This window comes from Saccostrea cucullata, unplaced genomic scaffold, assembly GCF_032062105.1.
Source record: "Saccostrea cucullata isolate Sc308-1 unplaced genomic scaffold, CSIRO_AGI_Scuc_v1 ctg6, whole genome shotgun sequence".
NCBI classification, from domain to species: domain Eukaryota; kingdom Metazoa; phylum Mollusca; class Bivalvia; order Ostreida; family Ostreidae; genus Saccostrea; species Saccostrea cuccullata.
Window position 1 is genome coordinate 312,553 of NW_026938995.1, and position 16,642 is coordinate 329,194.

The 16,642-nt window shown below is 32.9% G+C and overlaps 1 protein-coding gene across 3 annotated transcripts; it reads right to left on the reverse strand.

Annotated features, from left to right (window-relative positions):
• Positions 1 to 3,919: 3,919 nt before the first annotated feature.
• LOC134252052 (uncharacterized) lies at positions 3,920 to 13,196 on the reverse strand. 3 transcript variants are annotated; one of them, XM_062734479.1, is made up of 3 exons: positions 13,056 to 13,196; positions 6,391 to 7,158; positions 3,920 to 5,793 (listed from the first exon to the last, which is right to left on the reverse strand). In XM_062734479.1, the coding sequence occupies exons 2-3, from the start codon at positions 7,148 to 7,150 to the stop codon at positions 5,675 to 5,677; spliced, it is 879 nt and encodes a 292-aa protein (XP_062590463.1). In that variant the 5' UTR covers positions 7,151 to 7,158; positions 13,056 to 13,196; the 3' UTR covers positions 3,920 to 5,674. The 3 variants fall into 3 exon arrangements, with proteins under 3 accessions (XP_062590463.1, XP_062590466.1, XP_062590465.1); XM_062734482.1 differs by lacking the exon at positions 13,056 to 13,196 and adding an exon at positions 12,918 to 13,053; XM_062734481.1 differs by lacking the exon at positions 13,056 to 13,196 and adding an exon at positions 7,321 to 7,458.
• Between the last annotated feature and the right edge of the window lie 3,446 nt (positions 13,197 to 16,642).

Sequence of the window (16,642 nt, forward strand, 5' to 3'; positions counted from 1 at the left end):
CCAAATCTTACAAAAAGATCAAAATAAATGAGAAAGGAGACTGCATGAAGATCATTTTCAAATTAAAATCCAACCAGATAATGCAAATACCTTGTATTTTAGATGACACCCAGTTGTATGTATACTGTACAGACAAGTAAACCAAATGCATCGTGACGATCATGGTGATTTTTTGTTAAAATGTTGGCAACAATAGAAACACAATCGTCTTCTTATTGTGACGTAAGAACTTTCATCAGATTGTTACGTTGGGTAATTGTGATGTCATAATAAAGAGACCTTTAATATGCAACCATCATGCATTTGGTTTCCGTATCCGCTAAATGACCCGCCGATCACTCATAGTTACCCACTTCACTTCTTGATAATACTAGTATCTTTCTCGTCAAAAGTAGAACCTTTGCAATAAAAAAAACTACGATCCTTTTTCAAAATGTTTTCAAGGACCACTAAACTAGAAGAGATGGAACTTGTGTTGAAACTTTTAGATACATGTACAACCTGTATAATTTAATGTATAATTCTAAATTTTTGAACCATGAACCCCTTGGTCAGGCTTTAGCCACAATTAGGGATCAAATAATAGTACATAAGAAAATAACTTTCAAGTCTTTTTCTCAAGAACCACCGCACCAGTAAAAATAGCTTTGGGGAGAAAGGGTGATCGAAAAATTTTGCATGCAATTTTATAAGATATTCTTTTTATTTTCCAAAATAGGAGATAAAAGTTTTGCATCGGAGTGAGTGCGGAAGATTTTTTTATTTTTTATTTTTGAAAGAAACACAATAGAAGCATTCATTTTTAATACAGCTTAATGTGCAATTATTGCTTTAATTCTTATCTTAAATTATGAACCATGGGTTACTGTTTATGAAATGTAAATCAATATTGATAAAAGTCAAATTAAAAATAGCATTTTACAAAATGCCTGACTATTGGGAAAGAATTTTTGTTACTATAAATACAAGGAAATGTATTGATGCTGAAACATTCCCATGGTCTGCAGATTTTGAGACTCTTAAGACACATGATGGGGTCATAATATGGGTGAACATTTTAGTCAGTTAACAAATCTTTTGAAGAATAGCAGCCATAGAATCAGGTGAGCATTGTGATCCATTGGCCCTACTATCGTATCTCGTACAAACAAGGTCAAAAGACCATACCTGACAGTTAAATAGGACAATATTTAGAACTGAACAAGGGTCTTCAAAATCATAGCGGCTATTTAGGAAAAAAGATATGAAAAACATCAAGAACCCGGGGCAACATTTGCCATGGAAGAGTAAGCACCCCTTAATTTCTCATCCGCCTTGTGCTCCTTGTCATGATCAGCAAAATGGAAAACCATAGTTTTCAGTGTGAAAATAAAAGCCTAACAATTATGTATGGCACGCCAAATTCACAAAAATGAGCTAAACCTAGTTTCACAATTGATAAACTAGGTTTATCGACTGTAAACTATAGTTTACAAATCGTAAACTATAGTTAACGATTCGTTAAGTATAGTTTTCATCTGTAAAACTATATTTAACGAATGTTAACTATAGTTTACGAATGATAATCTAAGTTTATCTGTCTGTAATTAAACGTTAACAATAGATTTTGTTGATAAACATAGATTCACGTTTGTAAACTATAGTTTACAATCGTACACTATAGTTAAGAGTTGTTCATCATAGTTTCACAAATTGTGAAACTATATTTATCAGATCGTTAACTATAGCTAACGGTTTGTAAACTATAGTTTACAAATCGTGAAACTGTATTTATCAGATAATCTATGTTTTGCAATCGCAAATGACTGTTTTCGGTGTTAAGTATAGTTTACGGCTGTGAAACATAGATTATCGCGTTAACTATGGTTTACAGATGTAAAATATAGATATGGCACGCCAAATTCACAAAAATGAGCAAATCATAGTTTCACAATCGATAAACTAGGTTTATCAGTTGTAAACTATAGTTTACGGACTGTAAACTATAGTTAACAACGTTAATCTATATTTTACATCTGCAATCTAGTTTATCTAATTTGATACTAGGTTTATCTCATTTTTGTGAATTTGGCGTGCCATATATTGATTAACGTTGTTAACTATAGTTTACAGTCCGTAAACTATAGTTTACAACCGATAAACCTAGTTTATCGACTGTGAAACTTTGGTTATCTCATTTTTGTGAATTTGGCGTGCCATAATTGTGAAAAACGTCAGTCATCATTCAACTTAATGGTAGATTGTTTTTGACAACAAGGTCATTGTATTGTTCATAGAACTTGCAAAGAAAATTAGTGTAAACAAGAGTCTTTATTATTTTTGTTTGTTTCATCAACTTGTTTGTCATTAATATGCCTCGTTTCAGATATTGTTAATTCGTACGCGTTAATGCTCTTTCGTATCGAATCCATTGGAAGACATAATCCCCAAAATCAGAGGATATACCGGTAGATATTCTGCTACATAGTTAAGGGAAGTTGATAGAAAAGTTGAAAAATATTTAGCAAACAATAGACAAGAGAAACAAATAAACTAAATCATCATGCATTTCAATTTTTATTTACAATAACATTCAAAGAACTGGTCGGAAAGTTCAATTTTGCTGCCAAAGTCTTCAACATTTAATCTATACTGACATTCTGTATTTGTTGGAGTGCATTGCGACACTAAGGAACTATAAAGAAACCCCGCATTAATTCGGACAAATTTTATCGCAGGATTTGAAATGAACGTTGTTAAGAAGTCATTTGTTTTAATATGCATAGGAACTGATGCATGTTATGATCCAGTGCAACTTTCCTTTGCTTTACACTTCCTAGATATTAGTTTAGTACGTTCATCGTATTCACTGATGAATGTCCACATTTTACGAATTCCTCGATTTTCAATCATTTCCAAGTTGAGTGAAGTCATTGCCGAGTTTATTGAACATGGATCTCCTTGTAAAGTCATTTTAATCATTTACTTTGCCGGACAATTAAAAAGTTTTTATGGGTGAAGGTTCAGTGTTCAATAGAGGAATGGGCGAAGTATGCGCACACAGCCAAAATCCTTTACAACAAAAACCCTCGACGAAACCCACAGAAGGTGTCTGGGGCGGGGGCGGCCTGGGGTCTGACAGCACTATATCAGCGGCTCCCGGTGTTGGCTCCTGGCTTGTCTGAGGAATGGTGTCAACTTCAGTTCTCTTGATTTCAGCTTCCTTCCTGACTCTTCGTTCTTCATGAGAGAAAAAAAATATTTAGAAACAGAAAGATATACGTGTACGTGTATTTTTTTAAAATAATCATCAGTAATTGCAAGGATGGGTAGGATAAGCGGGCCAAATCTTACAAACAGATCAAAATACTAGTAAGAGAAAGGAGACTGCATGATCATTTTGATACATTAAGGCAAATACCTTGTATTTTAGATGACACCCAGTTGTATGTATACTGTACAGACAAGTAAACCAAATGCATCGTGACGATCATGGTGATTTTTGTGAAAATGTTGACAACAATAGAAACACACTCGTCTTCTTATTGTGACGTCAGAACTTTCATCAGACTTGTTACGTTGGGTAATTGTGACGTCATAATAGAAAGCATCCTGCATTTGGTTTCCTTATCCGCTATGACCGATATCTTATTCCTATGGTTCTAGTAAAGAGAACTTCCATCATTTCTTTATAAACCTTCCTGGCAGAAAGAAATCCTCTTAGCATAATTTAATTTGAATGTCCTTGGAGTTTAATTTCTTGTAGAAAATATTTATCTTGAAATGTACTATACAGTTCAAAATATAAACTTTGATCATGTAAACTTTATTATTGCTTCAATGAAGATACACAAATGATAATCCTCTGCTTCTGATGGTTTGTCTCAAGTTTTTATCTCCATCAAAGTTTCACAAGACAGAACAGAAAAAAAATCAATCATACAATACTTCTCATTTATTGATATTATTTTGATTTGTATAAACTGAACACTAATAGACAAAAAGTTTACACAATGGCATATATCAGGATAGATACTGATAATACATAAATACATAAGTCTGTAAATCACAAGCCCATACAAAACATTGAAATTTAATGAATAGTCTACGAAAAAAGTTTAATCACAAATTGTCTGCCATTTGTGCGAAAAAATATTGCAAATCAACCAATTATTTAAGGCAAGCACCTGCTGTATTTTGACTAGATGTGAAATTGTGCACATGTCCCTTGATATTTCAAGGACACTTCAATTCTATCTCAGTGTAAAATTTTTGCACTCAAAGACATGATTGAAACTTACAACAACCAAGCAAAAATCCAAATTAAATTTTTTTTAAGAAATCATGAATGTTTGTTGGGGGGATGAATGTGGATTTTTTGGGTGATCCTTACCCATGAATTTACATCCAATATACTATAGCTGTCATTGTATCAGGTGACTGAATCCTACATATATACAAGATACTCATGAAATTACTTCCTGTTTGGTTATCTAAGAAATTTGAATCCAAACCCACCAAAATTAAAATTATTCCAAAGTATTTAAATGGAAATGTTATTCATTCCTTAGAAAAACAAAATGATTGTCCTATGAATATGAGAAGGATTTAATTAATTTAAACATCTTTCACTCCAAATAAATAAAATTTTCCCTATCAAAATATAGAGTGTTTGTTATCAAAATCATATATATTGCTAATACTTTTTGTATCCATTTACTGTTCATGCAATTTTAAGTATACCAGCCAAATTGAATAGGATTAACATTAGGTTAGCTTTTTAGTTTATTAATTGCCCACACTGGAAACAGTTTGACTAGCATGTACATATTGCACAGGGTTCTCAATTTCAAAAGTATATATTTAAGCAATCCATGAATTACAATGTATAGGATATATGGAGGTTGCCTTGATAAACAAAGTTATAACATATACAGTATACACACAGAAAATATCAAAGCCTGAGTGGAGATAGGATTTCTCATAAAACATTAAAACACTGCATTTCAAGTCAAGAAAAAAATATACAATCTCAATCTTTCTTTAAAAGATAAATAAAATCATAATCTCTTGAGGTCTGATTGTAACGTGATGTCCTTAAAAAACAAACATAAAATACCTAAATTTACTGAATTACCTAAATCATTGTCAAGGAAATTTGAAAGTAAATAAGTGATTAATTAAGTTCAGGATTCTGCAAGACCATGATTTATGGTGTAAAATACAAGTACATAAATAACAAATAAGCCCACAAATTAAAACATAATACACTGTATAGATATCCACAGTAGCATTTTGAGTATTATGACATGTATTATATGGTTTTGTAGATTTACTTTCTGTAATGTATATACGGTATACATAGTTATACATATACATTTGTACTTCAAAAAATAATAGCATCACAGATTAACAGTTCATAATATCAAAGCAATTTACAATAGCCAGACCCAAAAAACTCGAAAGATGATTTTATAATATTTGTCCATATTGAAAAAAAAAAAACTTTACACCAAATACAGGGCTCCACAAAACAAGAGAATAAAGTATTCTTGTGAGGGCCAACAATCAGGTCTTGTGTTAAATCTAAAACCTTGGGTCTGTATAAAGTTGTGACTGTTGCCACACGTATATTGCCTTGTCGTGGTCAGTCCTATACTGGACATTTATTTGTGGCTGTCTGCCGCATCACAGTTTATTTTTTCTGTGGCGAGTGACGACGAGAACTGTGTACCTCCTGGAGTCTTTTCACAATCACCAAAATGACAAAAATCGGCAAGAGAAAGGGCAGCATGAGATATGACTTGGGATCACCTGAAAATATACACACAAACTATAAACTGGTGATTAAGAAAGCACAAATCAATGACTCATGGCAGAGGTAAATCTGCTGTGGCCAAGGGCTAAACACATCAAATTATACTTATCTCCGTGTAAGATTATCTCAAAATGGCTTGTAACATTATAAAGTCTGCCCTAACAAATGTGTCAGAACTTTACATCTTATCCTATGTTATATATCTTGAGTTGTTGTGGTGCTTTATTATATTCCCAACCAAATTTTTTTCAATGTTCTGAACCCAATTTTTTTCAATGCAGTTTTGAATTGCAGTAATTTCAGAGTTATGATAATATGTGCATGATGTGTCACCAAAATTATGATAACTGAAATTCTTTACTCTCAGCAATGCATGAAAATTGTTTGATAATGCTAAGCAGCTATATGTATACTGAAAGAGACCATAATTGGGGATAAATTATCTCTGTCTCCCATCATCTCTGCATATCTAACACTGTGCACGTAATCAGGCAGTGCATGCACATACCAACCAAAAGTACATGTACGCACTTTTTTAAAGAGATTAACCATTTCTTGTCTTTTTCACAGTTTAATAGAAGAAAAAAACTTACTCAGATCCATGTTATTCAGGGCTGGCAGATTTGGCAAAAATGAATTCCTAGCCACCACAATTTTGTGTTTTTCAGAGTCCATTGATGTATCATTGGAAACCTTTTCTTCCAAGTCTTTCATCACTGTGACAGGAATAATATCACCATTGTCATCTTCCAACTTATTATTACACTGTTTTTTCAATTCAGTGTCTTTTTCACAATGCAGAATTGTATTATTTTCATTTGGCAAGAGTTCTTCATTTTTGTTCTCATCCAATGAACTTGACTGGGTCTTGGCTCTGAACATTATGGCAAACTTTCTTCTCTCTGCTTCTTGCATTGCATGAGTTCGAATCCGATTCATTCTTTCCTCCATTTTCTCAAGACGACGGTTTTGTTCATTTTGTAATTTCGTTAATGCTGGATGATCATCCACATTGAGTTTTTCATAACTGAAAGCTTCCGAAACTCTATCCAAAGAACCTGGATAGATGTTGAGATTTCGATTCAAGGACATGGATTTTTCCCACTGCACCTCGTTTCTAGCTGAGTTTCTACCCAGTCTTTCTATGTCTGCTGACATACGATTTAATCCTTTCTGTCCTTGTTTGATTCTGTAACTTTCTAATTCTTGCATGGAGAGTCGATTCATCTTCTTCTTGTGATACAGTACCTCGGGGTTGTGACATTCCAGTGCACTGATTACATATTCCGTGTAATCCTCCTTCACATTTTTTAACTTTTTCTCTTTTCTGACTCTTGAGTTTACATGCCCCATTTTAAAATCTGAAAAACAGAAGAAGAAAAATCACATCATAAATCAATTAACACAAGGGATGTACTCTGAAACCCCTTCACTATCCTCTGCTGACCCTTAACACACTAATCAGTACAAATTAAGATTAAATAGACACCTCATTCCAACTCAAAATGGTTTTTTCCTACTACCATTAAAATTTCCTCATTTGAATCACTTTACAATGCTAGCTCCTTGCCAAGATGCATCATTTAATGGCTTCAATATCTCCAAGAGCCAAGAATAATATGAAGATACTAGGAATAAACAGACTGTGGAACTTCAGGCTTCACCCACACAGATAAACATTCCATCTTCTGTTTGATTCATACTTTAAAAATCCACCTTACCACAAACTTCTTTGACTGAGGATGATTGAAGCAGGGAGCAGGAGACCTGAATGAACACTTTGTACCGGTACACACAACGTTACAACTATGTAGCTACAGTGCTCTGGCAATTTTATATATCAATGTGTAATTTATATCACCATATAATTCATATCAGGACTGGCACATCAAGATACTGAAAATTACATGTCATTTTTATCCATTTTATGAGAAATATTGATTTTTTTGGGGGACAAGTCTTGATTACGATTATTTTTTAAAAATCTGGTTAAAACTGTTTAGCATTATAGTAGTTTCAAATATTAAGCTTTGTAAGTTTGTTAGAATTTTTACTTAATTTTAAAAAGATGACCAGCTTCCTTTCATTATCTGGACAGAGCTAAGTTCAAGTGATCCTTTTCAAGATATATAGAGAGAGAGAGAGAAAATGAGAGAGAGAGAGAGAATAGACTGACCTGTCCAGGATGATTTACCACTGAAATGATGACAAAGCAGATCAAAATATCCCACAGCCCGTCCACTGTGGACCAGGTACCATATATTGATCTACGATGGCAACAGATTTTATAAAGTCGTTATTATTCAAATCTGGGCGTTTGAGGGAGTTGTGGTCTATTTATAATTGTGCAGACACATTACTCTGCAGTAATTCTGTGAATGATTTCTGTCTTTCACCTGAAAATCGTGATTTATCACAATGGGAGGATACCATTGTCAATCATGCATTAAATATTTTTAAAATTCTTTATCTGAATATGAGACTGAATTTAACTTTACTAACAAGTAACTTTACTAATAAGTATATTAAATCATCAATATTTCAGATCAATTTATTAAGCCTATTAATTTCCTTTCATGTGTTACACTTGTAGTAAATTGATCCAATACTTCATTGTATACTTTGTGTACTTCTCTACCCCATGACACACTAGGCACTCATTAACCCATATCTTTTCTTCAAACACAGTATATGCTTTGTCATTTCTAAGGATTTTAGAAAGAAAACTTCTCCAGAAATACTGGCAAAAGATCAAGTTTTAACATCTTATACTGCAAGGGTACAAAGTGACAAACATCATCGTTCAATGGCAAGTCACAGTTACGCACAATTACATAAATCATTTTCCACTTACATAGAAATAAACAATGCAAAATGAGAGCAAATAAGAGGCAAATAATATATAGAATACAATTCTCTTTTTTCATATTTCTCTGTCTGAAAATTAAGTTAGTGATAGGCCCCCTTATTATGGTCTTGTTCGTAAAATTCAATTTACATCACACATATGCTTTCATACATGTATCAAGTTTACAAAACAGTCTATATTCTCTTCTATACCACATATACCACATGCATTCCGGTACTTTATAAACATGGCACTGCTGCAAGTGTAACTGTTTCACCTGTGGCCCCACCTTAACCCCTGGGTCATGATTACACAGAATACAGAACCTATGGGTATGTGCATTATATGATGACACATTTTTGTCACACTGATCAAGGCCTTGCTATTCTTCAGAATATATTTTCATTATAAGCTCATGTGAATCAATTTTTTTACCGTATCCTTTTGAGAAGATTGATACATACATGTATAAAAATTAGATCAATTACCAAGCCAAGTCCCCACTCAAACAGGGGTGGGGTGGGGGTCTTTAATATTCAATCAACTAAATATTAGGAAGTATTTTTTTCTTTTTAATATTCTTGCCTTGTAGTAATTAGAATATGCAGATTTTTTTCCATTATATTATTTACAAAATTCAAACTTGAATCTTTCTGACTCAAAGTTACATTGTGTCAACTTAGGATTTAAAACGGATTTAAAACGGCTCTAAATTTTTGGAGAACAGTTGAAAATGTGAAAATATGAGAGAATCATATGAAAAGTAAAGCTTTTGAACCATATGCAAACAGCTCACCTAAGCAGAAAATTTAAAGGAAAAGTAAACCTTTAAGTTGAGCTTTTGAACCAGATAAGCTAGGAAACAAGAGGCCCATGGGCCACATCGCTCACCTGAGCACCTTTGACCAGTTATGGTTTTGCTATTCTTGAGAAAATGATTTTTAAAGAATTTTCCTATAAATTTCTATGTAAAACTTTGATCGGCCATTGTGGCCCCGCCCTATCCCCGGGGGTCATGATTTGAACAAACTTGAATCTACACTACCTGAGGATGTTTATATCATAAGTTTCATCTTTCCTGGCAGAGAATTTTACTATATGGTTCTTGTAAGAAGATTTTTAAAACATACCACCAAATTTTCATTAATTCCCAATTAAGAATCTCCCCTTGAATGAGGGCGTGGCCCTTCATTTGAACAAACTTGAATTCCCTTCACTCAAGGATGCTTTGTGGCAAGTTTGGTATGTAAAATTGCCATTGTGGCCCACCCCCGGCGGTTGAACAAACTTGAATCTACACTACCTGAGAAGTCGAAAATGTTAAAAGATTTTTACATAACTATATACAGACGGACCATTGTGGCCCTGACATGACGCCGGACAAAATGTGATCAGAAAAGCTCACTTGAGCCTTCGGCTCAGGTGAGCTAAAAAAAATGGCAAACAGGGTATAAACTAAAATGGTAGGTTATACTTGTACTTGCTCCCAACACAATGATTTGTGCTTCTTATAACTATAAATGGTAAAAAATTCTTTTTCCAAGTGTGTGAGCTAGGACAAAAGATCCAAAAATCTGCGTAGTACCAAACTGAAAAGTTTTTACCTACATATAAGAGGTGCACATCTAAAAGATGTGTTTCATGTTCTGAGAATAAAACACCTCCTCCCTTTTTTAAGTTCAAAAGGCACACTAAACCTGCCCTTGAAAAACTGGCAACTTGTAATATAACACTTCCTAAAAACTGGATTTAGCAGGAGCTTGCATGTGCTCACTGAAACAAGTGTATATGCACTTGCCTACACATTCCTTGCTTCTGCAATTCTTACAGGATTGAAATCAGCCAAAATCTTCAAAAAATAACAATGATGCCACTCAAAGTGGTGCCTTGCGAAATCCACAGGTGTTACGAGTTTTACAGTCTAATGCTCTCTTTTAGCTAGGAACAGAAATGGTGCATGATGTCTAAAAATAAGGCAGAGTATGTAATTGTCAGGCACTCATCCAAAAATTTTAGGGAGTATCTCCAAACTTTTGCTCATCTTCTTCCTCTTTATAGTTTTCAATTTTGAAGGGAGTGCCAGAAAAACACATGCTTAGGTAATTAATTAAAATGAAATCCAGCTGTGTGCATTTATAAACATTATCTCGTCTTCTTCCGCGCTTCTTGTAAATAATATCAACTGCAATGAGATTTTCACTTTGCTATGTATATGAAATAGATTCAGAGCTTCTGTATTAATTAAAATATATCATAAAATGCTGGCATGGGGATTTAACATTCTGTTATAATCTGTTGTGCTGCACTCAAACAAACATAAATATTTCAGAACATTCTTCAATAAACATACCATGGTAATTTTTTTCAATGAACATGATGAAATTAAGGATATTTAAACACCTTTGTGACTATTAGCACTGCAACTGCCAAAGAAATTATTTAAAACTTTAAAACATCTGAAAAATTTGGAATGTACAAATTCTTAATACTTTCAATTATACATGTTCATCAAGCATAGCCAACATATTATGGGAATCTTAACTAGATAGCCTTCAAGCATTCATGCATGATATATATGTAAAGTAACATAAATAAAAAATTATATGGTTTAATTGTTACAAATTCAAATGTCAAAAAGTAGAAACATTTTGTTAGACAGATATACTTCAAGTACTTGAAATCACTTAACTCTCCTAAACTGTTACAAATCTCTCTATAAATACATTCTGTACTTCCAGAAAATATACTGGCAATTTCAGTTTATTCTGAATCAAAAAGTATCAAGTAATTAAAGTGATTTGGGTTTTTCTGAATGAATCATTGAAGTACAAGTGTTGTTCTTTCATTTGCACAACAACTAAATAAGTGTTTAGCACTCCTTATGGAATCACCATATACACAACAAAGTGATATATGAGATTGTAACGGTAACCACCCACCAACTTCAATTTTTTTGGGGGGGATGGGTGGGGGTGGGGTGGGGTGGGGGGACTTACACCCAATGAAAACTGATGATTTTCATCTTCTTAACATCTGAAAATGCTTACAGAAAGTCATAATTGCTCCAATGAATCGTGATCAACCTAACATTCCTACAATTTTAATAACTATGTGACAGTGTTTCATTTAATATCAATATTAAAATCAATATGTACACTTGTTCATTTCAATAGTTAATCCTAGATCAAAAGATCAGTCATTCAGTTTGGAAGTATATCAAGTCTGGATCTACATAATCACTACTATACAATGGATATTAATTAAGATGTACTGCATAGCATTAAATTTACTTTAGTCTCCCTAAGATAGTAACTCAAAAATTACATCAATAGGTGAAAAAACTTATCTTTTTTGCAAATAACTTTTTTGTTTTAAATTACACTTTGATACAAACATGAATATGACTACAACAGGAGAGGGCGAAAAATGTGATGGAGCAGACACGGATTCTAACCCAGGTCCCCTGATTCTCCTGACCAGTCAGGTGCTTGTCTGCTCTACCAACTCTCTGGTCACTGGTGATTGAATACGTCTGACCATCACAGAATTCAAAATTGACAAGTTAAAATCCCCCCCCCTTTTTTTTAAAAATATCTTCATTGATGTTAGCCCTAATATTTTAAAAATGTTGTCAGTAATTATTTCAGGAGAGAATGAATAATTACAGATATCTTCATAAATTCACAAAAGAAATGCAAGACAAGTTGTTTCTATGGTTTGAGCACCCCAACTGCACTCTTCCATGCAAGTTAAATTTCACCATAAGAGCATACTACGATGCTGCTGCAGAGATCTGGAAATCAAATGAAGTAAATAATATTGTGTTAAAAATAAATTGCCCCTGAACAATGAATGTCAACATTGAAAATTTTATTACATAGGAAATGTTAATCCTCTTTTCGTCATATTTATACGCAATTGAAAGTAATTGTAAGTATTTATAAGAAATTAAAGATAAATGCTTGGAATCCAAAGAATCCATGGGCGATGGTGTATCTTCAATAATTATCCAAACATCAACTTGATTGAGAAACCAAACAAATAATACCACCAAAAATCTTCCTCCTAATATTAAACCCCATCCTTTATTTGGCAAAAAGACTTCAATCATGTACAGTCTATTATTCTATAGGCCTATTCTGCACAAATGTATGCAATTTGAAAGTCATCTGCCAGACTAAGAGTAGACCAAATAAAAATTTTGGAATAAAAGGATTACCCAAGCAATGGTAAATTATAGATACATTTCTATCTTGGAAATGGAATTCTTACCGAATAAATAAAAATGAACCACAAAACCTCCTCGAGAAAATGAAGAGGATGAGTCATCCCGACTCGGCTAAATCAGGTCATTTCAGCAGAAAAACAAAACATGTTTACAGAATGCATGGTCTATAACAGTTTACTTACCTTATTAAACACATCATGTCAAATAAAATGTTCCTGCATGTTCGTTGTTTTTGTTGGGGCCCCGAAATCAACACTCCATTCATGTGTTACTCATCCTTTCGATGCGCTCGCCTGCCACTTCCGTAATCAGCTTCCACTTTAGTGACGTCATTTGGCGGGAAAATTGGAAAGCGCTTTTCTACTAAATCTAGCCCCCCCTCCCCATTTCCAAAAATGTTTTATACATGTATGTGGATACATATAGAGGGAAAAACTGTCATTATATTTTAAAAGTAACACATTATTAAACACTGAAAAAAATGGTGAAAAGGGCTTTTGTAAGAAAGCAATTAACAAAAGAAGCTTTACATAAATTTTACTTTTCAAGCAATCAATATCATCGGAGAAAATATATTGCCCAAATTATCTATTTTCCACGAAACACAGCTGTCGTCAATTTTTGATATCAAATAATTAAGAGATGTGACTTAAGATGTTGTTACAGTTAAAAAGTTACTGATAAAGGTAATTTGAAGAATTTCTTTGAGACTAAAGTGACTGGAATTAATAATGAAATGTCTCAAGAAATTTTCGTATAAAACACGTGTTTTAGAAAAGCAATGGCGATCAAACATGTATTGCATGCATGTGTACCTTTATGTTCTGTTGTCTTTTTTTTCCTTCGAGTTGCTCATCTAATAAATCGGGGAAAAATTATATCAGAGAGCAGCTTAGTTTAAATATAAAAAAAAATAAATAAACAAAGATGTAAAATAACCTATTATTGAACGTCCGACTAAAATAATACTCAGTGGGATTGTTATTATTTTTTTTTTTTTACAATGAAGTAGCATCGTTTTTAAAAAGGGGGTGGGTGTATGGAATGCCATATACGACAGCCAACTGCTTACTGCCAACTGCTGACTGCTTACTGCCAACTGCCCGCTGCTTACTGCTAACTGCCACACATATTTGAATAAATTTCATATTTATATTGATATTCATATGAATCTAAAAAAGAGAAGAAAAAAAAAAAAACAGGCGCGGATCCAGGACATTTTTCTTTTTTTTTCAAGAGGGTCATCCTTGTAAAATTAAATTGATTTAATAACCAATGTGTTTTATCTTACGTAATATTCAATATATGCGATTAATAAAGTACAAATGTTTATTTTTTAAAATTTGTTTTCTTATTTGAAATAGGTATAATAAAATGATTATTTTCTGCTTTTAATCTTTAAAGAAGTAACCCCCCCCCCCGGAGACAACAAAACATTTGAAGAGAGAGAGAGAAAAAAAGAATTGTCTTTTCGCAGAGAAAGATGTTTTGAAAATAAATATACATTTTCCAGTATATTCTATAGTTGAAAATTTCCCCAAAAGAAAAATACCGCGGTGTGTTATAAAGTTTCAAATGCATGGATCTTCGGGGGGGGGGTGTTAAAATTTGTACAGTCATGGGTTAATGTATAAACTAAACGAACTAAAACTGACCTTGGACCATCCATTTAGAAAGCATTTATATCTCTTTGTTTTTACAAATAAGATCTGGGGCCCGTTTTACAAAAGAACTTACGACTAAGACCAAAAAACTTCAGATGATTGTAAAATTTTGCAAAATAAATAATTATCTTTGAATTTGTTTGTGTAAAAATATCTTACCACAATTTTCGATATAAAATTAATTTAAAAGTTGTATGAAGAATTAAATTTGGTCTTAAAACGGGCCCCTGTTTTACATCCTAGACCTAGAGAGAGGGGTCCGGACCACCCCTCTGAAATTTTTAAAGTTATTTAATGCACGAACTAAAACAACCAAAAGATATTTATTGTTTAAATTAAATCAACTAAAAGGGACCTTACAACCCCCCCCCCCCCTGAAAACGCGAATTTGTGTTAAGTTGGTATAAAAAATGTCATAGACATGAAGGTACGACGCATAATAACCCCCTCTCCCCGGCCGAAATAAATTTTCACACTTAGGAAAGGACTTTACTTTTTTTTTTCCTGTCATAAAATTTCTGGGCTGGATTTTTTTTTACCAGAGTGACCCTCTTGGAAAAAATGTCCTAGATCCGTGCCTGTTTTTTTTATTTATTTATTTTTGGTGATTTTTTTTTATTTTTGGTGAAAATTCACATAAATATCAATATAAAAATAAAATTTATTCAATTTTGTGCGGCAGTTAGCAGTAAGAAGCTGACAGTTGGCAGTAAGCAGTCAGCAGTTGACAGTAAGCAGTTGGCTGTCGTATATGGCATTCCATATGGGTGGGATTTTTATCTTTTTTTTTTACAGTGACCGTCGTAGCATCGTTTTTGAAAAGCTAAGAAAAAAAATTACTTAGCTGAAAAAGTTGACAAGCAAAATAACCGAAAAAAAAAAAAAAACAACAAAAAACCCTACTTTGTGTGTGTGTGTGGGGGGGGGGGGGGGGGTGGGGGTCTTCATACAAACTACATTACTACATTACCCTTATATCACTTTACTCTAGCAAAAAGTGGGGGGGGGGGGGGGAACCAGTCTTTCAATGAACATTTTCAATAGTCAAAGTTATGTTTGGAAAAGAGTGGGGGATAGCCCCCCACCCCCGTCTCCCTGTTGCTACGTGCCTGTTTTATACGCGAATTTCAGAGCATATATAGCATTGTGTTTTTGACAAACGAATTAAAAATTCTTTGATATTTTTTTACAGTGACATACATGTTACTTAGAAAAGATGGGAATCTAGAAATGATGGCCCAATTTGCAAATGATTTTGAATATCCAAAAAAATCTGTTCCAATGACAGATTTATTTTATCTTTAAAAATTAGAAAAACAACTTTTTACATCTAGCTTTTAAAATATACACCCATTCTCAATATAAGGGCTCAAATAATGTCGCCTCATTTTCATTTAAAAGAAATACCACTGATGTAATTTTTAAATCAACATTATAAATAGTCATATAACAATAAATAAGAATTCATATAATTATCGATCTGAAAAGGTATTTAAGGAGTTCCAAATTCAAATATAGTAGCCTATTTGAAATGTACGTTACTGTCGCCGAGGCAAATATTATTCTGAATCCCCTCTGTGTAATATATAGTTTTGATTCTCAAGTAAAAATTTTCTGATAAGTTAAACCTTGTATCATACATATTTCTTTTCATAACAATAAATACATTTTCTTTGTGATAATAAATGATTTTTATTGTTCAATGTCCCTGTCGCTTAATTCTATTTCAACCAAATTACAAGCAAACACAAAGATTATACACTTGATAGTTTTGTTCTCCTTTATTTATTGATGGGCTAAATTTGAAATTTCAAAGGATTAATTACTCCTACTTAGATAATGTAACATGAAAATGAACAATTTGAGCAACTTTTATAAATATGTTTACGGAATGAAAGACATTTTCAATCGTAGAGATAAGAAAGAAATGTACGTTACCTATATTCTTCCATTAAGAATATATATTAAGTAGAAAATATGAGACAACTCTGAATAAGCAACCCCTTGTATCCTGTAAACTGGCAAAGACGTTTTGCTTAACACAGTTAAAAATTATTTTTTACATTAAAAGTGATCATTTGAAATGTACGTTACTGAAATGTACG